Genomic DNA, 22,510 nt, shown 5'->3' with positions numbered 1-22,510 from the left:
ACCACAGATTCACAGTGATTACATCCTTGCCTACCATCTAGTAATTTTCAGCAGACATTCTACCATACAGAATTTGTGACATCCATTGACATCACCTAAGGAGAGGAAGACAACCGTGCCAAGCATCAGTCAAATACATTACAAATACATTGACCTCATTTTATAAATTATAACAATTAAAAAAAAAAAAGAAAGAAACATTTTCAGATTGCACTGTTAATATAGGCAGTTAAAAATATGGCAGGAAGGCAAAAATCTTAAACAAGGAAATTATACAGTTAATAAGAACTGGGGGTAAAAACAAACTTTATATTACTGCAGTGGACTTGATTGGTAGGTAGTTTTGGCTTTTAGTTCCCTTTTTCTCCACAGTTTGGAATTCCCAGTCATGCTCATACTGCATCTCAAACTCAACACATTCTGAAGAGCACATCCAAGCAATGGGCTCTCCTTTCTCGCACACAATGTCAGTCTTATCACAGCAACGTGCACAGAGGCAGGTGGAGAAAGATACTTAATGTATACCTTAATGGAGTCTGTCCATGCATTAGAACTCCACTTTATGGTGGACCGTCCAGCAGCCCCTTGATGTTTACAGTATGTTTAGACCCACAACACAAATATTTAGGATTCAATTTATCTGCATTGAAAGCCACATTCTACCAAACACGATAACTCCAGTTACTGTAGATTTATGCTGGCTGAAAGTTGTATCACAGCACAAAGTCTTGATTTATAGGATGGCAGTCCCAGGTCTCCGAGACTAGAGGGTCAGTTTGGCCAAAAATAACTGATGTTGTTCAGTCCGGAAGGCCAGTCACTTGGTTTTCCAGGCTCCAGTTACGTTCAAATGGATTGCATCAGTAGCCCACCAGGACTGAAATTGCCTAATTATCCTGTACATATTTTGGGCACAAGTTTCATATATGATTACGCAGTGTCCTCAGAACATAGCATGTTACCAGCATGTTAAAACTGCAGGCCTTACTCCCGATTTGTCTATTATATTGTGAAGTACAGTACATTCTTCCCCGAACACCCCCACAGAGAAAATTGGCTGTGGTGAAGAAATAGCTCTCATGCACATAAAAAGGCTTCATTGTAGTATCACTGAATCTTCAGGAAGACAATGGAACTCCATCATCCTATCAGAGGTATGCGGTTTCCAAAAACTTGCTTTACTCTTGGAGACGGCGGACATCCCTGACAGTCCAAGTAGACTGGTTTCTCTGTGTCATTGCTGCAAGACAACACTTGTTTTATTTCCATCCAACAACACATTCACAGTGTGTTATTCATACCTGGGGGGAAATGTGACTGGACACAATAGTCACTTACCTGAGAAGTCCAACTCGTACTGAAAGCTGTTTGTGCTGAAGCTCATGGTACCGCTGGGGTTCTGCTGGTAACTAATCTCTATGTCCTGACTGGACACCTTGCATCTGCCCTGTAGCACAAAAGGTTATGTAAAACCTCTTACCCAGTGTGTAGATCACAGGCACAGAGTTGTGTGACCGTGAAGTGTAACTCTCAGGTTATGTGCAGAAATGTTATCTGAAACCAGGGCATTCTATGGAAAAAGTTCAGATCCATCGGCACAAAGATCGGAACTTTTTACCTTGAACCCATTTTACCTTGACAAAATCTCTCCAGGCACCGTCAACATCCTTATACTGCCACCGGCACTGTGTCCCAGCAGAGTCAGAGCTGTCAAGATGGGGAGAGAGGGTGACTGTTTCTCTGGGAAACTCTTCAACAGTTGCTGACAACCAACAATGCTCAATAATCAACGTTTTCTTTTTCATGCTACCTTTGGGAAGTTATTGCATGGACATTTAAAAATGATTGATATGCTCTACAGATTAACAATGCCAAGGCAACCATATGAATTGTAAAGAAAATATCTAGGGATCTCACAAAACCTGCTGCCACAGCTCTGCATAAACCTACCCGTAACCTGGGGTGACTCCTCCTGCCTCTGGGTTATACCCATTCAACTGGGGACTGTTCTTCAGGAGCCTCCTTACAGCCCTTTGGGTCGCAAAGCGATCATTGGTCTGATGCATGCCTACAGAGAGAGACAGCCTTAGAGTACTCTTGACCTTTATTCACAATGTTCACCTGGAAAGGGAAGATATCTTCCATATGACATGGAGGGGGTAGGTAGCCTACCTGCAAAGTCGAGTGTGTAGGTGTACCTCCCGGCAGTGAACTTAGCTTGGCCCTGTGGGTTCAACTGGTAGATGTTCTCAATGTCCACGCTGCTCATTGAGCAGCTCTGTGAAGACAGAAACATTTGGTATGGAATGTGCTGGGGTGCTAAGGGTGTTATAGTCACAAACACTGCTTATCACTCAATTCTTCTGTTCCATGAGGGACTATAGGTCCTTGTGCTATTTTAAAATGAGGCAAGAATGTTCATTGGGACTACATGTCCTTTTGTGGACACATTGACCTGTCCAAGCTCACAAGACTATCTATTTGTCCAGCTGACGTGTTGGTTAACTGACCAGACTATCCAATCAGCCAGTAAGCTATCTGGCTAAACAGTCTGGTCAGTGAATTAACAAGCTAGCTAGACAGATACATAGCCTGGTCAGCTAGGACAAGTCAATGACACATTTCCCGTTCAAAAAATCTGAGAACGACTGTATCCTCCCCACTTCCTTCTAACTGATTTTGATGTTGCATTGCCTATTCGGTAAATATTAATCTGATTGGATACAACTGAAATGAATGTGTCCTCCAGACTGCTGTGTGCCCAATCCAGAAAAGGCATAATTGTTCTACAAATGTTGAGCCAAAAAGGTTCAAGTCTGTAACAAAGACTATTGTATAGGTATCTCTAATACTGGAGAGCACTGACTACAGTACACCTCTCAAAATGGTGGGCACAAATTAACATAAACAGCCGTCTCTTACTGGCGCTTGATATTCAGTCCACACGCCCTCGTCACCCATGAACTCCCAGATGTAGCCAGCAGAGGAGGGTAAAGAGAGGGTTGCGGCTTGAGGGGGTGCAGGAAGATATACGGGGGAAAACGCAGCCCTGGAATAAAATATAAACAAAGAGAGAAGCACTGAAGCAGATTGCAGCCAATGCCTTGAGAACTGTTCTCCACTTTGTGTGCAAAGAAATCTGATCCAAACTCTCCTCCCTTCGATACCATCTTGTACGTTCATCCTTCAGGTTACTGAAGTCTCGCACCATCATCTTTTCAGTGTTATGTAATCTAACACACTCCTCTCCTTAGTCTAGGCAATCTTGCACACTCCTCCCCTTGGTCTTGTGCGATCTCACACACTTGTACCCTTAGTCAAGTGCAATCTCATATACTCATCCCCATAGTCTGGTGTAACACTAGTGCCAAAAAAAAAAACAGTTTGTGTTCAATTAATTTAGCTCTGTACAAACGTACCTGTAAGCTGGAGTGCCTGTGACCCCTCTTGCCTCTGGGTTATACCCACTCAACTGGGGACTGTTCTTCAGGAGCCTCCTTACAGCCCTTTGGGTCCCAAAGCGATCATTGGTCTGATGCATGCCTACAGAGAGAGACAGCCTTAGAGTACTCTTGACCTTTATTCACAATGTTCATCTGGAAAGGAAAGATGTCTTCCATGTGAAGTGGAGGGGGAGGGTAGCCTACCTGCAAAGTCGAGTGTGTAGGTGTACCTCCCAGCAGTGAACTTAGCTTGGCCCTGTGGGTTCAACTGGTAGATGTTCTCAATGTCCACACTGCTCATTGAGCAGCTCTGTGGAGACAGAAACATTTGGTGTGGAATGTGCTGGTGTGCTAAGGGTGTTATAGTCACAAACACTGCTTATCACTCAGTTCTTCTGTTCCATGAGGGACTATAGGTCCTTGTGCCATTTTAAAATGAGGCAACACTGTACTGCACCATCTGCTCTCATACTTGAGTCTCTGGATAGCTAGCAAGCCAACTACCCAGATAGCCCAGTAAAAGCAAGCTAGCTAGACAGTCTGTCTAGTTAGCAAGCTAACTAGTGTGGTACCTCAGCCACCCAGCAGGCTAGCAACCTGGATAGTCGGGTCAGTGAACTAACAAGCTAGCCAGACAAATGGATAGCCTGGTTAGTTTGGACAGATAAATGACACATTCCCCCATTCAAAAAAACAAAACATGACAATATCTTCTCTACTTCCCTATGACTAGATTTTGTTGTTGCAACAGCTACTGGCTCAATATTAGCCTCTTCAGCTTAACATTTAGCTTAACATGTAGAATAAATACGCCTTTTCTTGAACACAGCAATCTGATTGGGCCTACCCAACTCAGTTGTATACAATAAGATTGATGTGCACAAGAAAAGCCATATTTGTTCTGCAAATGTTAAGCTGAAGAGGCTAATATTGAGCCAGTACAGTAGCTATTGTAGTATCTCTAATATTATTATTGGCCTTTATTTATAAAGGGCTGGTTTGACTGAGCACACATTTTCTTTTACAGCAACACCCTGTTAACATCCCCCAAATTTACATAAAACTGCATGTCTGGATTGTGGGAGGAAACCTATGTAGATACGGGGAGAACATGCAAATTCCACACAGGCCCTGAGCAGGATTCAAACCCAGGACCTTCTTGATGCGAAGTGACAGTGCACAGATTAACATGAACAGCTGTTTCTTACTGGAGTTTGATATTCAGCCCACATGCCCTCGTCTCCCATAAACTCCCAGGTGTAGCCAGAAGGGGAGGGTTGAGAGAGGGTCAGGTCTTGTGGGGTTGCAGGATGATTTAGGAAGGAAGCAGCCCTGGAAAAAATGTCAAAAAAAAACAGAAGCACTGAAGCACATTTCAGCCAATATCTTGAGAACTGTTCTCCACTTAGACTATAATGAATGGATTAGAGTTAGGATCTGATTTGCTTTACACACTTTTATGTTCATCCATCAGTTTACTGAAGTCTCACACCTTCATCTTTTCATCTTCTTGTGTTGTGCAATCTTACACATTCTGCTCCTCACTCTAGTCAATTTTACACACTCCTCCCCTTGGTACCCTGTGCAAAGGTTTGCGCAGGAGGGGGTATTGCAATAACGTGTGTGTGTGTGTGTGTGTGTGTGTGTGTGTGTGTGTCTGTCCGTTACAGCCATAGCTCCTACAATTTTTCTCCGATTTGGATGAAAAGTTGAACATAAGTTTGCAGTTAAGAACTAGAATTCTCCAATATCTTATGAAGCGGTCAAGGATATCTATTTTTTAAATTAGATATTGACATCAATGTTCAAGATAAACAATACACCTTTTGAATGCATGAGGGCAATACTACACTTATTGAATGTACATTGGCAAGTAGGGGTACACACTACACAGATCAAGAAGGTAACATTGCCAACAAAACTTCCAAACATTTGTCCCCCAGAAGCGATAATCCACGAGAATTTGGAGCTTTTGACTGTAAGTAGGAGGCAGGGCATAAAATTAAGCTTGGCCAGCCACCCCAGGTGAATGATTTTGAGGATGGGTTTTTTTTTTAGCTATCTAGCTACAGTTATCTAGCTGTAGCAAGTTAATGTAGTCTAATTAATGGTAATTTACCTCAGAACCAGGTAACAGCAGCCTAACATTTATACAATCCTACTGTTCTGAACTTGGTAAATGTCAACAGAAAACCCAGACAATAAATGTATCAGTATGCACATCTTAAATTGTTTTTATTCATCATTAATATATTAATTAATGGTATATTAAAGATTAGCAATCTAAATAAATAAACAAATTACACCAACCAGTTCAATTCTTCTCATTTACTGCTTTCTTTTCATTCATTTCTTTCTTTAAGTGGAATTGTACCCAAAACATTAGCCTATAATTACACATAAATGCACCCAGATGGGGGACAGTGGATTTTGCCCAATGCTTTGACCACTCATCCACAGGGTGTAGGCAGCTCAGAGTGCAATTCTAGTTCAGAATATGCTTTTTAGGCATCTTGCACCATGGGAAAATTGTATTGTGAAACTTATTGTATATCAGGGTGGAGGATAGAATTCACATTGTGTGCAGAGTATCATCTCATGCCTAATAATAATCTACAATAGCAGGTCTTAGTGAAGTGCTGAATGATGTGACACCCCTCTTTCCCCTAAAACACCCCACAGGGTAATCTCCACTGTCTGTCCCTCATCCCCTGTGGTTTGTCAGGTTACCTCTGAAGGGTGGGCTGTCCCTCAGCCTTCACCCGCCTCACAGATCTCTGGGTTCTTGTCCCATTGTTGGTCTGGAACATTCCTGAAAGAGAACGGCACACTTTAGAAAGAAAATGAAGACAGGGCCTTCTGGGTAGTGTAGAGGTATAAGCACTCGCCTACCACCTCCTAGACCCGGGTTCAATCCCCTGCAGCGGTACTTCTGGCTTGGTCAGATGTTCCTATGAACACAATTGGCAGTGTTCGCGGATGGGAAGCCGGTGAGGGTATGAGCCCTGATTGTTGCATTAGCGACTCCTACTGGTTAGTCAGTAGGCGCCTGTCCAGCAGGGAGGGGATATGGGGGAGATAGCGTGAACCTCCGCACACGTTACGCTCTCCCAGTGAAACTCCTCGCTGTCAGGTGAAAAGAAGCGGCTGGTGACTCCACATGCATCGGAGGAGGCATGTGGCACCCTCCCCAGACCGACAGAGGATAGCGCATCGACCAGAACTGTGGCTGGTCCACACAGGGAATTGGTATAACGATTAATTGGGGAGAAAATGGGAGAAAAATGGCAACAAAAAAACTAAGACGAATGCAGAGCAGGGACTGCCCATGAATAAATTCAGCTTTCCTGAATTTATTGTGTCAGTAATCAATTTAAGCACAAACACACTGTCCTGAAAGTTTCAGTAGTTGTTTGACTTGAGAAGACCAGAGTGAATTTAAATGCAGGCCTATAGTTTACCTGTGAAGTTCAGTGCTTTAGTGTGAGTGTTTTACATGTTTTAAATGCTAAGGTTGTTATTTACATTTCCATTTGTGTATATTTACTTGTAAAATGTTCACAGATACACTGAATTTGACATGTCACAAGTCTCACAAGTGCATCTGTGTGTCTCACCTGTAAAGTTCAAAGTATATCTGAATCTCCTGCTTTTCAATGTTATCTGTCCTTGAGGGTTCCTCTGATAGCATCTCTCAATCTCATCACTGTCCACTGAACAGCTCTGTAGAAACAAACACATTCCATACACAGACTGAACCAGAAAGACAAGAGAACGAGGGATTTGAAATTGCATGTACAGTAGACCCTTTCAGATATTCACTTATCAGAAATAGATATTTCAGAACTCTGAGATGTTTCTGACTTTCAAAATGACATGAAAATCTTAAACTTGTAATCATTTATTAATTGTAACCATTACATTACTGCAGCTTTATTTTTGTAATGTGCTAATTCCATTTGTGTCTACACGCCTTGAAGTTAATGACCAGCAACTAAACCAGTGTAAGAAGGATCTTATTAAAATATTTTTCCACATCACAGAATATATAACATTTTAGTGGTAAACTGTGACTTGTACTGACACTTCTTCATATCAGACACTACTGATGTTGCACTCTTTGTGTATAGAATTAAAACATACCCTTTGTCTAATTTTTTAGTAATTTGTTTTTATAGGTTTATGGGCCACATTTTACATCAGTGATAATAAGGAGCTTGATAAGGTGTGGTAGCATATGCTACTTCTGGTTTCATACCGGATTCATTCTATCCAGACCTGGGTCAAATACGTATTTGCTTTGGATTCAAATACTATTCTATGCTTTACTGATCTTGTCTGGTGTATTGGAACCAATTAAATACTCTCAAAAAGTTCAAACCCCGCCTTCTGGTCATATTGGCAGGCTCGATTACACCAGGCAAGATCAACAGACCACAGTATTTTAATCCAAATCAATTACGTATTTGACCCAGGTCTGATTCATCATAACATATTGGTTACACCTCTGAGGTTCTACTCTATCAAGGCATAGTGTGGGTGGAGCAGTCGAGGAAGAACTGTGTATATGTGAAAGATTGTTATCTCACAGGTGAGCTGTAGTCAGTCCAGACACCCTCATCTCCCTGGAACTGCCACTTCCAGCCTCCTCCAATAGGGGATGCACTCTGTTGACTCAGCGGGAGCTGGGCGGAGCCTGCTGGGCTGCAGAGAATATAGTCACATCACATATAGAGTCAGAAACTGGGATCAGCCTCATATAGAGTTAGAACCTGGAATCAGTCACATCTAGAGACAGAACCTGGTAACAGTCACAGATAAAGTTAGAAACTGGGAATAGTCATGTCTAGGTCAGAAACTTCTAACAGTCACATGCATAATTAGAAATTGAAAGCAGTCACATCTAGAGTTGCACATACAGAGTCTGAGATACTGGGTTATTTTCCATGATCTAAAACAGCTAAGTTGACATGCTTAATTGACCACAAAAATGATTTTTTTGACCTGTTGTTTCTTATGACAGAATTCAGTTTTGGGCGTCGCCTCACTCTCCTTGGAATGCCCGTATCCAAGTTTTTCTGTGTCATCACTGGAAAAAATGAAAACATTTTAAATTAGAATAATTTCCAACCAAAGAGCGTAGATGTGTGTTATTAAATAACAATAAAAAAGAAATGCATCAAATATATAAATAAAACATGTTATTGGCTTTGAGTACACACCCCATTAATGCCACCAAAGACAAATGAACAAATCGACTTATCCTAAAATTGGAACATTTAAAACACAGATTGCTGTAATCCTAAATATCAATGGGAAGACACTTCGTTAATACTGGAACAATTTCCCTGCATAGTACTGCGATGCTTCCCAATCTTGAAATTCTACAGAATCAACACATGAATCTGTTGCCCGCTAGTCATACTTGTTGATAGGACAGGGAATTATTTCAATACTGTACCAAGTTTCTGAATAAAAAATTCACTGCAGACTACCACAATATGCACTGCTGACCTCAAACAACACCTTAGAATTGAATAGGTACACCTCACTGAAGTCTACATAATGCAATATGTTAGAGATCAGGATGACTCCAGAAAGTACCCTAGAGACCACTGAAAAGTAGATGGTGTTATATGGTACGCCATACTTGTCACTCACTTTCTGGCTTCCATACAGGGAATATGGTAGCAAACTTTACTAGATGCTTTTTAAGTTATGAATCATTGTTTAGCATACAGCATGCAGATAATGACACCTCTGAGACACAGAGAAGGAACTGCGAGCACAGGTGCAGTAACTGTGTGTCAGAGTGCAAATGCTATACCTCGGAAATCTAAACTGTAGGAGCCATTCCCCACTGTGAAATGAAAGTTCCTTTGATGAGTGGTGTACTGCTGCTCCAGATCACTGCTGCTTACTGAAGCCCTGCTGCTGGAGGAACCCTGGAAGGAGGAAGGGAGGGAGGGAGAGGGAGAGACAAGTCACTGTGTTTCTTCAGATATCATCACCTGTCAAAACTAAGAAAAACTCAAAAGAAAAAAGGATACGATTGCTGATAATAGAAATCAACCAATAGAAGACCTCTGGCACATTAAGCTTTCGACCAGTCTACCTTCGACAGAGCATTTGAGTAAGCCGTCCGCAGCTGAATTTTTCAAATGTACTGATGCTACACTGGTAACGGTACGGCGTTAACAGCACCTTGCCAGTGCAAAGCTGAGGTTCTATAATCAGCAAAGTGAGGCCACTGATTATAGAACCTCAGCTGTGCACTGCAGATGAAGTCCACCCACCTTGATCTGGGTGCCTGTTCTGCAGCATTCCAAATGATATGACGTGCTTGATTTAGGACAGTGGTTCTCAACCTCGGTCCTGGGGGCCCACTGTGTGTGCTGGTTTTCGTTCCAACCACATTTGCAATCCCGGAATTGTAACAAGCTATTATTTTTCCTTAATTAGGTGCTTATCATGTCAGAGGGATTATTTGCCCACCTAAGCCACCTTGTGTCAGAAATAGCTATGCATGCCATAAAGAATAAAAGTCCCATATTCACATTGTGCTATATTGCAGACAATTACGTGAAGAGGTTAAAAAAACTTTTTAACTAATCAAAATAAAGACTGAGGCAAATCAACAGGTTTCTAATTGGGGAAAGTGTGGACACCTGGCCACTAAATCTAATCATTTGATAGATAACGAAGAATTCAAAAACAAAGAAAATGATAACGACTCAAACCTGTATTGTGCTAATTAGTTTAAGGGAAATATTATGCACTTAAAGCACTTAAACACATGTGTTCAGCAACCTAATTAGGAGCCTATTAAACCCCCTTGTTAATTTGATCTGTTAAAAATGTTACCTCTAAGTGATTGTTTGCAATCACTTAAAAAGCAACACAATAACATAATGGGATTTTATTCTTCATGCCATGCAAAGCAATTTCTGATATAATGTGGCTTAAGAGGGTAAATAATTCCTCTCAACATGAAAAACGCCTAATTAAGAACTAGAAATACCGCCTCACGGTTGTATGCCTCCGCCAACCAGTAGCCAGTGCTCTGTTTGACCATTTGGATATAAAATGTCATCACTTAATCATTTTATCCTAGACATTTGTGTGAAACTTTGTCATAACTAGCGTATGAATTCTTGAGTTATGGCCAAAAACGTGTTTTGTGAGGTCACAGTGACCTTGACCTTTGACCACCAAAATGTAATCAGTTCACCCTTGAGTCCAAGTGGACGTGTGTGCCAAATTTGAAGAAATTCCCTCAAGCCGTTCCTGAGATATCTCCTTCACGAGAATCTGGACGGACCGAAGGACGGACGGACAACTCAACAACATAAAAATGAACACCTTGTTGAATTTCTGAGATTGCAATTGGTTGGAACGAAAACCAGCATACACAGTGGGCCCCCAGGACCGAGGTTGAGAACCACTGATTTAGCAGAAGTTAAAGCAATCACGCTGTATCCGGGTCGGCAGTGTTGAATAGGTTCATGTAGCGGAAACGGATAGATCCTGACCTGAAACTCAATAGTATTTGAAACCCACTTACTTGTGATCCGTATTCATACCAGTGCCGGTTGTCGTTGTAATACCACCCCATCTCCTCCATCTCATCATGGGCCAGAAAGGTTTGCCGTCGGACATACAGTGAAGGCCCCCGCACCTCCATTTTGTCAAAATCAATAAAAACACGTCTGAAATAAAGTGCGAGGCGGGTGAGTTATGTTGCACTGAACTTGGCGAGAACTGTCAAAAAATATCGTCAATCTGGTTCACCCTCAAAGTAGAGACATAGGGCCCTGCATCAGATGTGTCAAACTTTTACACTTTAAAAATGAACAGCAGCCGGTTCCCTCCACTTACCCACAATCTGCAGTAAAGATCGTTATCCCTTTTGCTCCTGGCTGGCAGTAGTGCGCCTCTATCACGTGGTCGTTATTAATGCTCATCCACTGCTGCCCGTCATTTAGTTGCCACTGATATCGTTTGCTAGCTGCTTGCACAGTAAAAAAAAAAAAAATTGAATCAGTGGAACTTACCATAAGTCCGCATATAATGCGTTTACTATCTTATAGCCTACTTAAATGGAAGAAAACACGACAACACAAAATGACAATTAGCTATGTGAGTAAATATTGACATTTTACGAGTGTAAATATTGTTGTAATTCGATGTAGCTACCAATGTGTTCCTTTACCTGGGACAGGTTGGCTAAATCCATCAGCAAAACCGCTCGAAAAGCCCTGAGTGAGAACGTCAACATTAGTTAACAGCAACAGAAGCAAAAACTACATTCTCGTTGGAAATTATGTGGATAGGCAGACTTGGATATAGCATAACTCACCTGATCATGTCTTCCCAACGTATAAGCGCCAGACACTGCAAAATAAGTTGTAGTTTGTGAATCCAACCCCAATTAATTATTAAAGAGCAATCGACAGAATGTAAACTGAATATAGGCCAACTAGCACGTATCTATTACTTTACCGAGGCAAGGAGTCTCTCTAATTAAGATAGGCAATGTTGTAGGACCATATCAGTTAAGTATTTCAAGATGCCATTTAGACGAACGATCTACAACGTTTGTTAAAAATATTTCATACTTACTCTTGGGAGAAACGAACTACGAGGGAAAACAGACACTTTGACTGACTTCTGTTCCGATACTTTCTTGCTAAGATAAACACTCTTGTTTCGGTTTCTATTTCGGAAAATGTCGTGACCAGTCGGCAGGGCTTGGCTGTAGCCTACGCCTATATGCCGAAGCATAGGTCCGGGTCAAATAAAGGAATCGAGGGAGGGAGCAGTAATATTTAGTCATCAACAGAGACTTGCTATCTGCTTGTAGGCTACATTATGTTTTAGGTGTCATATGTGAGCTGAATGTGTGTGAACAAAACAGCGTGAAGAGAGACACCGAAAGAGGTTCAGGCAAAATATCTTGGCGATGTTTATTGAAGGTGGACCGAGGAACGGGCACTGGTGGGGAAAACAACGTTGGGAAAAAAATAATCAGGGGTGGAAGTGGAACACTCAAAAATATGAGTGAGCGAGTGTCTTCTGGGTCGAAGGAAGAGAAAATAAAAGAAACCACGCAGAAATGCTCTGTGCCTCTGTTTGTGCCCTCATCATAACGAGAGAAAAAAAAAAACATTTCAGGCCGGACGAGGAGACCAACTTCATGCTATCGAAACTAAGTTAAATATCCTAAAATACATGGATGGCAGAAAAACGCGGAATGTCGAACTATTCGAAAAAGTTGCGATAAAATTGGAGGAAGCCGGATTTAGGCTATAAGAAACCTTCGTCAGACACACCTCGGTCAATAAATCGATTCTTTCCGAGTCATGCATATTGGGACAACGACAATAATCCAATTAAATCTCATCTTTGGCCAAAAGAAGCTATTAGATCGATTTCAATTGTGCATGTAAACGCACTGACTGGCAGCCTTCCCATGGTGTCGCCGCACCCAAGCATCTGCCCCGTGCGGCGTAAGCAGGTGTAGGTCTTCACTATGTTCACTACTTGTTCGGAGACAGGTCCACCTACGTGTGGAATTTCCCCAATGTGCATGTAATGAAAGCCGATTAACGTCGTCGGTGAGCCTAGACGCGGCCTAATTAAGGCAAATTAATATCACCTGGCTGGGTCCTTGGAGGTATTTGATAAAACCGAGAGATGGCCCGGCCTTTTTTTCGTTTGGTCCTGTCCTGTGTTTTTGGCGGCGTGCCGGTCCGTTTGAGCGATGGCTCCGTGATAAGCGCCTGTGATTCTCTTTCTTGCTCTCCCTTTTAGAATGTGTTTCTTAATTTGAATTCAGGTTTTTATTGTCTGCGCTTCATCTATATTGTGTTCTCCCCGGTTGGCCTATAGTCAATTAACGTGTGCTGTGTATTCGCATTTATGCCAGCTAATTATTGTAATGCTGTCATCCTCACTTGTGTGCGTACCCAGACGTAGTGTTACTGGGGAGATGCCAATCTACTATATCACGTGACTAGCTCTTTTTAATAATGAAATGTATTTGCCATACGTTTTTCTTCAGTCATTGTTCCCTACCCCCCGCCCCTCCCTCCCGACGTTACTGGATAAACAAAGGTGGTGGCAGCAAACGATACCCGTTATATGTTGTGAATCTGAGGTCTGCTACATGCACTTGAGGACCTGTCCGGGGTGCCGTACCACCTTCCCCCAAAAGGTGAAGTCCTTCCCAAGGTGCTGGAGCTGGGAAGACAAGTCGCTGGGGAAATTTTAGCAAGCTGTTATTTTTTTAGTAATTCGGTGTTCGCGTTTATAGGGATTATGAACCGAATTACGTCAAATGCATTCCATGCATGCCATAAAGAATACAATTCTCGTGTTCATATTGTGCTAATTGTGTTGTAATACAAACAATTGCATAAGAGGTAAAACTTCAAATTTAAGACTGAGGTGAATCAATGGGCTCTTAATTGGTGAAAGTGTGGAAACCTGGCCACTAAAACAAACCATCTGGAAAATAAGAGATTCAAGAACAAAAATGTTAAACCTGCATTGTGTTCAGCTTAAGGAAATCATTATGGAAGAAACTAAACGCATGTTTAACAGCCTAATTAGGAGCTTTTTGATTTAACTCTGCCTTTCGTTTGATCAAGAAAAGTTACCTGTTTTTTGTGATTGTTTGTAATGTAGTAGAATGAGCAGAATTTGTTAATATAAATAGGGAGATTTTATTCTTGCCATGCAAAGCTATTTCAGACATATCCCCTACAATGAAAAGCACCAAACTGAGGAAAAATTAGCGTCTTGTTAAAATTATGGGATTGAAAACTACCATTCATGTTTGGGAACCACTGTGCTAATTGTCTTCGCGAGCATGGCTGAACATCTGTGGAGTGCCAAACGGAGGTCGAGGCACTACATACTCCTCCCCTCAGCTTCACGCCACTGCAGGCAGTGTACAACCACAGGCATTTGTCTCAGGAGGGCAGAGCCAGAATCCTTCCCCATTCTTCCCAGGGCCACTTTTCCTTCAACACTGTTTGCTCAAAGACCTCCACATCATCATCAGGGGTGATTTTGGGGAGCACATCATGGGGACTTTGTTTCTTCTCTTCACTTTATGTTCCATGGCACAGTTCAGCCACCGCCTTCTGGAGGGTACTTTGGGCTTGTATGACAGCAGCCAGGACTTCCTCCATCTTCGATTACGTTTTTATACCTGGCTCCGATGACACACCCTAATGGTCTACGTCAGCTTTCCTGAACATCTGCGGAGCTCCAAATTGAGGCCACACATGCTATGGCAATTCAATGGTTTCTCTATGATGTCTGATCAATGAAAAGTCAGTGAAACAGATATGACACAATTAACTCAATGACACGTGTGAATTGGTGTTCATGATTTCCAAAAAGGCAGTTTTATTTATCTGGCACATCGTTTGTCAGCCACAGATTGAAATGAAGATACAATGGAGAAACAGGAGACCGTCTCAATGAGGAGAATAAACATTGGCATAAAATGTTTATTGTTTTGTTGATATGCCAAAAACCTGTATTGTATAGCATTCATTATCAAAACATGGTAAACATTTGAAAACATTATTCTGATCAAAATGTATACTATTTTAGGGCAGTCTAAGAGCTCTTGTACCAAACGGAACAATTCCCTTTTTAAAGCAGGCAATATACCAGTCAATAACCTATAACCTATATCCATTACATCTTCAAGTAGTAACTAACTAATGTCAGGTTTGAGCCACAGACTGTTATCTAGAACTGATGTCAGATTTATACCAGTATAAGGGCAGGTAGTCATCAGTGACAATTCTTCATCTGTTCTGCTAGTCTTTGTCACTGATTTCTAAATTGGAGGTAGTTGTGCCAAATCCCTGTGCTCCAGGGAAGGGAAAACCATTCATCCATCTACTCATTATCTATACCCACTTATTTCTGATCAGGGTTGCAGGAAGTGCTGGAGTCTATCCCAGCATGCATTGGGCGTGAGGCAGAAATACACGTAGGGCAGTTCGCCAGTCTATCACAGGGCCTGCACATCATTCACTCACACTCATATGTAAGGGAAAATTAGACTCTCCAATTAACCTAACCTGCATGTCTTTGGACTGTGGGAGGAAAATGGAGTAGTCGGAGGAAACCGACGCAGGCACATGGAGAACATGAGACCCCACACAGAAAGGCCCCGGCCGAGATTTGTGCTACCCACTATACCACCATACCACCCAAGGGAAAACATGGCCTGCATTTCAGACAGCTTCATTATTGCAGAAAATCTCATTTTATACTTTTTAAAATAACCACTGAACAACATGCCATCTTTAGCAAGCACATACAGGTAATAAACAGTTAATTATATAATCAACATAATTTAGGTACAGTGAGAAAGGGGGTGTACATGTACATAATACATGTACAGACAGCGTTGTCTGTAGGAAGGTAAAGGTTTATAAGCAGTAAGTACTATAATGCTGTGCAGTAATGTAATGCTGTGTGGGAACAATATTCCCTATAGTTGTGGGTTCTGAACGTGAACCCCATTTCCACGGCAGCATAATATTCTATTATGATCCTTTAAACATGTTGCTTTTGTCTTTAGGCAGTATTGAAAAAGTTTTGTAAGTCGCTCTGGATAAGAGTGTCTGCTAAATGTCTGTAATGTAATATTGAGATGATGGCAGCAGAGAACCAATGCAATTTGGATCCTTAGGCAGTGCATTGTGGGTGATTATCTGCTATGACCGTCTCACCCTGCGGACGGTATGTGTGTTCAGATTGGTCTGAGTCATATCTGTGGAAGAAAAAAGACAAAAATATCTGAAATGTCTGAGACACACAGGAGCTCATGGATAATAAAATGGCCATGGATATGATAATGCCTTGTGCCTTATTTACAACTGCCATGATTTTCTTTCAGTTTGCAGGATTTATGGTTAAACTAGTCAAAATCAAAGATCTATTCAATTGAATCACATAAGGATGGGTGGGCCAGGACCACTGAAATAATATCCTACACATCCACATCCTGGCCTACACATTTATCTTGGCGGAACCACCACACCAAACTGTAAATGTCCACCAAGGTAGTTCTGGCTTACCTAGTAATATGTAAATATAAATATTTCTGGCTATGCTGCTGATGCAGTTTTGCCATTTTTTCATCTTATTCCTGCAAAAAACAATAAAATATTTTCTAGACTTGTCTTCTAATATTTGTTCTTATGTGTTTGATGTGACAGCCACTGCTTGCCATGTGATGGTACTTTTTCTTAAGAATTCCAGGGTGCAGTGGTGGCTACTTTCTATGTAAATGTACCAAGGAAGTTAAGTAATACTCGCTAATGTGTGTTCGTACCTGAGAAATCCAGGGTGTATTGTTGGCCACTAACAGTGAAGTTCATGGAGCCCTGTGGATTGCGCTGGAACTGGGCCTCAATCTCAGCACTGGAGACAGAAGACTCTGTGTCTGTCCCACTCTGCACAGACACAAGCAAGGGTTTCTACAGTGGAGGGACGGACACTTCCTGTATCACTGTAAGACCGACAGCTTCAGCAGTATATCCCTTCCTGGCAGTTCGGGTAAATCAGATCGAGAGCTGCTGTATTCCTATAAAGCTGAGGCAGGGCATCTGCCCTTCTGAATACCCTCTGCTTTAGACAGCTGTCTCTCACCCTGTGTTTGAAGATGTACCACTTTCCACTTTTTCCCTCAAACTCCCAGGTGGGGGAAGACACACCCAAACCCTGGAGAGCTGCTGTTACGCTGCTGAAACACAAAGAGACAAGAGTCAAGTGAGCGCCATCTGCTGGGTAAGAAAATAAATAATGAAAGACAGAATGGAAGATGGTTTGTATTCAGTTCTTGGTTATTTTAACCACATTTGCAAATGTATGTCTGGCACATTAAAAAAAAAAAAACTTTTACATAATCAGCAGTAATGTTGAACATTTCAGTCACAGTTACAGTATGGATCAGCTATTACTGTTACTGGAGAGTGGGGTATATAGTAACAGCACTGTGACAAACTTTTGGTTTCTTTCACTGCCACTGGGAAAAGAACGTAGGGTAATTATAGCAAGTTTCGAAGGACAGGTGCAGCCAGTAAGAGAAAGATAAAAAGACATTCCACATGAAGCCACTAACCCCCCTCTGTCCTGGGGTATCATCAGCTTTGGGCGTCTGGCCACATCTCTCTTCCGTCTATTTCTCAAATTCTCCTGACTCATATCTGACAGGAAACAACAGGAGCACAAGAATGCTGCTCAATCAGTTCAAATACCAATACCAAATGCTTTCGTTTTCATCTGTAGTCAAAGGCAATGGCTGGAAACAGTTGTCAAGCTGCACCTCTGAAATTGATCTGATAGTTGGTCGCGTCAATGGTAAATCTGTGGGAGCCCTTCGGACTTTTCTGGAACTCCTTCTCAATTTTGGAGGATGTTACAGGGGCAACCTTACCCTTGGAGTCCTAGTGAAGACAAAAACATAGTCATTCCATCACAGAACTTCAAATAATGTTTATCTATGCAAAATAGTCCATAATATCGAATTTACATCAACCTTTTATGTAATTATTATTATTTTTTAATGCAAGAATAATCAACAGCTCTAACTGGTTTACTTAATCTCTATACTGTGTTTTGGTGTACCTTCTCTCCGTACTGCACCCAGTCATTTTTCCTGCTGCAGTACCAAACCCACTCTGTGTTTAACCCTGCCTGGGAGGAGCTCCAGCGTCGAACCCGCAACCCAGTTTTTTTGAGGACCTTCATTTTCTTAAAGTCAATGGCGATCACTCTGCAGAGAGAGAACAGGCAGTACCCTCCATCACTGTTCACAGATATGGAATCTTCATTCCATTCATTCCATTCAGTCTTATCTGTTCCTCAGCCATGTTGCTGATCTCGATTCAGAGGCGACATACCCAAAGCGAGTGTTGTAAAGCCTAATGCCTCTGGCAGAGGGCCGTGAGTACTGGGCCTCAATGATGTGGTCATTTTCGATGTTTTTCCAGCCGCTTCCACTGTTCAGCTGCCATCTGTAAGGCCTGCCATCATTGGCCGCGTTCTCTGAAAGTGAATCGCAGAAAAATTAAGGGTGAGACACCACACAGGCGTACAGGGAAGGGACCATGCAGGCATGCAGAGAAGCTCATTGTGCAGGAGAATGAGGTTCATTCACTCACTGCACTTGGGTCTGGACTACATCTCCTGACTTACTATAGCAGACTGAAGCCCCCCTTCCGCCCCAGTGAACCCCTAGGTGTAGACCCACTTTGGTGGTGCAATACCTCCTGATGAAGATCTCCTCCTCCCATTTCTCCTCTGCCTGCTCTGACCCTCGTCTTCGGAAGACTCCGACCCAGAGTTACTGATGTGCTTCAAGCGACAGCCGGAGCCATAGCGACACTTTCCTTTCAGGAAATACTGGCAAACATGCAGGTACTGGCACTTCTTCCCATTTTTGCATTTACCCTGGTTATAGAATTTGCAGGCCTGTTCAAAAAAACAAAGAAGCTAGTGAATCCAGCAGTGGCTGAATGCTGAACACTTTCATGCACTTTAGAATAAAGTAGAGAGAAGGAAAGTGACATGCTCTGCTGATTTTTCTAACACTTAATAAATCAATAACCCCCATCATTAGGCTGTCCCTAAATGGAACAGGAAGAGGAAGATGATGAGGAGGATGAAGAAGAGAGGGAGAGATACCAGCCTGACAGATACCTGAGGGTAAACCGGCAGGACAGGCCAGTGCTCACTGAGAGAAAGAATAAGAAGATCCATGCACCAAACACATTTAAGGCAGTCCAGAAGGCAGCAGCCTTTTTGTCAAATAAAAAAAGCATAATACTCAATCAGAATAATAACAGTAATGATGAAAGGATTTCTTTAGGATATTTGGATGCATACTGTTGGCCATACAGCATAGAGCACTGTTTGAAAGTCAACAGAAAACACACTGTGGCCTCTCTGTACCCTGTCCTCACCTGGGAAGGGGCTGGCCGTGACTGCCTGGCCCCCTGCTGGGATTCAGGGCCGCTGTCCGAGTCTGAGGAGGCAAAGTCGCTCTCACTCTCAGAGAAGCTGCATTCCTCCTGGGAATCGTCGTGGCCACCGGCAGAAGGGAGCTGGCTGTCTGATTCACCATCCTGGGGGGAGCCTGTGAGAGAACCACATCAGAAACAAATTTTATCTATTGGTGCCTGCGAAGAAAATTTTGTCTTAGATGTAGAAAGTTGCTGTGTTACAAAAGTAAACTCCTCAAAAAAAGTTTGGCAATTTGTGTTTGGTCAATCATCTCTCTGTTGTCACTGTATTATTATCATTGTATGTTATATCATTGGAAAGCCTGTTCATTTCCCTTGTCAGGTGGAAGAACCATACGCAGCCACAACAGCCTGGCACCGTATGGTTCTTCCACCCACTACTGAGGCTCCTGACTGTTTGTTCAATGAATAAAGCATAAAATTACCATTATGTCTTGTTTATTCCTTGTTACGGATAGAGATTTCAATCATCCAATCCCCCAAACAACTCAAAACAATAGAGTCAATACCAACAGGAGAATACACTGTTTGACATTGGCAGGGGAATTGGCACATTTCACTTGGGACCCCACCCACATAAACAGCTGTGCTGCTCATCCCACAAATTGACATAAATGTAAAGGGGAATGAACAGGCTTTCCAATGATATAAGATACAATGCTACTAATACAGTAACAACAGAGATATGATCGACCAAACACAAATTTCCAAACTTTTTTTGAGAAGTTTATAATAAATATATATACATTCACCTAACAAGCTGAAACATCTGTACACACCGATAAGGTTTATAGAATGTCTGCATTATTGGATATTTTCTCGTCTATGTTCCTGGTGTTAAGGGAAATGTACCTTGCCCCATGTACACCATTCTTATCCGTGTAGTTGGAAAAGTTGTGAACTGAATCACATCCTAAGGAAAACCCCATATAAAGAATCGATCGTCCTATCTGAAAGGCTTAAATGATAATTCCGTGTTCACATAGATGACAAAACTAGTTAAAATTCAAATATGAACTGCAGTCAGTTTCCAGAATCCAAATAGGGCTATATATAACTGAGAAGTGTTACGACCGACGAGCGACAAATTAGAGAACGGTCAGACACTTAATTTCGAACAAACAGTCGATTCAAATACATTAGCCTAATTGTGATGACATGCTTACAATTGACAGAAACGGAATAAAACAGTCTTTCTGTAGAGTAATGAATTACTTACCGGAACTATTACAGTTCGAAGCCATTGCTAGCTGCAGATTGATCAGTAGATGTTTAAAAACTTTCGGTTTCATTTCACTGAAAACAGGAACCGATACCGATAATACACGCCCTCAAGTTAGCAGCTGGTTCACTGTAAACAGCAATACAGCGTTTGATGTTTTGATGGTTCATGTACACATTTATGTTGTTATATTATTGGTCATAATGTGTCTATTATTGTGGGCTTCTTGCAACTTCGAAGCATCCAGAATGCACACAAAGATGAAAATATGACATGAGGTAGACTACATACAATCCGAGCTGAGACTGAGGTGGAAAGACAACTTGTGTATCCATCCATCCATCCATCCATTATCTTATCGCTTATCCTGGGCTGAATCCTATTCTATGGACTTGTGGACTCAAAGGAGCGTTCCCGTCAAGTCCACGGGGGTTTAGGGCTGTCCTATTCTCATTCCAACTTTTTTTTTCTTGTGCTGTCTTTTTGCGCCCTCTAGCAACCCTCTTGTGAAGTCCGCATCATTGTAGACTTAGTCTGAGGGAATTACCCAAAAGTGAGGGGTATCGTACAAACACTAGGAAATCATGCTCTTCTTTTCCGTGATGGACCGAATTGATTTATTGCAGCAGTCTATGCATTTCACTCGCGTTTGTTGCTAGCGGCAACTGATTTTTCTGAAACTTAAAGCACTTGTTATGCAACTGTTAATATAGTTGCGCATGTGATTCCAATCATTTCCCGCTGTTGTGTATAAGATATTGGTTAATTTAATACATTTATGTTTTTGAAACTCTTGATCCGTGATCCTTTTTAATTTTCAATGGTTTTCAATGGTTTTCACTCACCCACCTTTTATGTCATTTCCATTTCAAAATTCATTCGGATCCGGGCTCTACAGTGATCCCATTTTATGAGCAGTTGCCCCTGAAAATGTATATGTGCTAACTGGAAAAATCTACTCATTTGGATGCAATTTTTCAACTTAGGAGCGCATGTGCTCCTTGGGGAAAAAACATAAGTGTAGAACCTTGAGAATTCACTTATTTTAAAGATGTTCTGTAAAATAAAATGATCAGAAACACTTGTCAATGCACCCCCTGGCAATTTACAGTTCCTATGTGCCTGGTTCAGGTGGTGGATGACTCCTCTGTTCCTCTGTTGTCTTATAAATTTAAGTAAGATAACATCTCCATCCCTTAGCAACGTGTCATGTATTGGGTGATCCCATAAGTCTTGTCAAATTTTACCCTTTGCATACCTCTCAAGCCCTTGTCAATGCATGGACTCATCCATCCCCAGAAATGCGCCATTAAAGTCTTTAAGTCCATCGATTTTGAGTCCAGGGGGCTCCGTTTGGGGCTGGGCCCTGGTCAGGGTCACGGGGGATGCTGGAGCCTATCCCAGCGTGCATTGGGCAAGAGCCAGGAATACACCCTGGACAGGTCGCCAGTCCATCTCAGGGCACACACACCATTCACTCACATACTCATACCTAGGGGCAATTTGGACTCTCCAATTAACCTAACCTGCTTGTCTCTGGAGTGTGGGAGGAAACTGGTGCTACCCACTGCACCACCATGCTGCCCGCACGGCTTGTATGGGTTTGAATTCCCTGCTGATTGAAAGGAAATCGCAAAATCACTGCAAAAGTCTAAATGTTGTTTCTCTCCTAAATAGATGTTACATGATAGTAATTCAGAATCAGTGTTTTATATAATAGATTCATGTTATCCAATACATTGAAATGTAGTATATCCATATTTCTGAAATAGTGTACTAACCAA

At 42.0% G+C, this 22,510-nt stretch overlaps 2 protein-coding genes across 4 annotated transcripts; both read right to left on the bottom strand.

The window, feature by feature from the left end:
• Positions 1-354: 354 nt before the first annotated feature.
• si:ch211-244b2.3 (uncharacterized protein LOC557230 homolog) lies at positions 355-13,011 on the bottom strand. Of its 3 annotated transcripts, none has more exons than XM_064343263.1 (19): positions 12,899-13,011; positions 11,803-11,837; positions 11,656-11,701; positions 11,322-11,451; positions 11,008-11,152; positions 9,271-9,388; positions 8,448-8,532; positions 8,033-8,147; positions 7,061-7,166; positions 6,174-6,255; positions 4,652-4,775; positions 3,648-3,753; positions 3,420-3,543; positions 2,923-3,049; positions 2,173-2,278; positions 1,951-2,068; positions 1,635-1,707; positions 1,339-1,447; positions 355-1,240 (listed from the first exon to the last, which is right to left on the bottom strand). In XM_064343263.1, the coding sequence occupies exons 1-19, from the start codon at positions 12,936-12,938 to the stop codon at positions 1,179-1,181; spliced, it is 1,851 nt and encodes a 616-aa protein (XP_064199333.1). In that variant the 5' UTR covers positions 12,939-13,011; the 3' UTR covers positions 355-1,178. The 3 variants fall into 3 exon arrangements, with proteins under 3 accessions (XP_064199333.1, XP_064199334.1, XP_064199335.1); XM_064343264.1 differs by lacking the exon at positions 12,899-13,011 and adding an exon at positions 12,066-12,828; XM_064343265.1 differs by lacking the exons at positions 2,923-3,049; positions 3,420-3,543; positions 3,648-3,753.
• Positions 13,012-14,831: 1,820 nt separating this feature from the next.
• Positions 14,832-21,036, bottom strand: si:ch211-244b2.4 (uncharacterized protein LOC541512 homolog). The gene is made up of 11 exons (XM_064343266.1): positions 21,018-21,036; positions 20,724-20,800; positions 19,445-19,617; positions 18,749-18,953; positions 18,383-18,527; positions 18,108-18,255; positions 17,806-17,926; positions 17,602-17,686; positions 17,130-17,223; positions 16,813-16,933; positions 14,832-16,248 (listed from the first exon to the last, which is right to left on the bottom strand). Exons 2-11 carry the CDS (start codon positions 20,794-20,796, stop codon positions 16,193-16,195), a joined length of 1,221 nt encoding a protein of 406 aa, XP_064199336.1. The 5' UTR covers positions 20,797-20,800; positions 21,018-21,036; the 3' UTR covers positions 14,832-16,192.
• Between the last annotated feature and the right edge of the window lie 1,474 nt (positions 21,037-22,510).

The sequence above is a fragment of the Anguilla rostrata genome, chromosome 7 (assembly GCF_018555375.3).
Source record: "Anguilla rostrata isolate EN2019 chromosome 7, ASM1855537v3, whole genome shotgun sequence".
Classification (NCBI taxonomy): domain Eukaryota; kingdom Metazoa; phylum Chordata; class Actinopteri; order Anguilliformes; family Anguillidae; genus Anguilla; species Anguilla rostrata.
Note: the sequence above shows the minus strand (reverse complement) of the source record. Positions and strands in the feature narration are given on the sequence as shown.

Excerpts from the sequence above, each read along its gene's own strand:
- si:ch211-244b2.3 (XM_064343263.1), bottom strand. The coding sequence starts at position 12,938 with ATGCTTGGGTGCGGCGACACCATGGGAAGGCTGCCAGTCA. Across the intron at positions 11,153-11,321 it reads ATCTTTACTGCAGATTGTGG|ACGTGTTTTTATTGATTTTG; the intron begins GTAAGTGGAGGG and ends ACTTTATTTCAG. Across the intron at positions 1,448-1,634 it reads CCTGGAGAGATTTTGTCAAG|GGCAGATGCAAGGTGTCCAG; the intron begins GTAAAATGGGTT and ends TTTGTGCTACAG.
- si:ch211-244b2.4 (XM_064343266.1), bottom strand. The coding sequence starts at position 20,796 with ATGAAACCGAAAGTTTTTAAACATCTACTGATCAATCTGCAGCTAGCA. Across the intron at positions 18,528-18,748 it reads GAGGAGATCTTCATCAGGAG|AGAACGCGGCCAATGATGGC; the intron begins GTATTGCACCAC and ends ATTCACTTTCAG. Across the intron at positions 17,687-17,805 it reads CTATCAGATCAATTTCAGAG|ATATGAGTCAGGAGAATTTG; the intron begins GTGCAGCTTGAC and ends GTTTCCTGTCAG.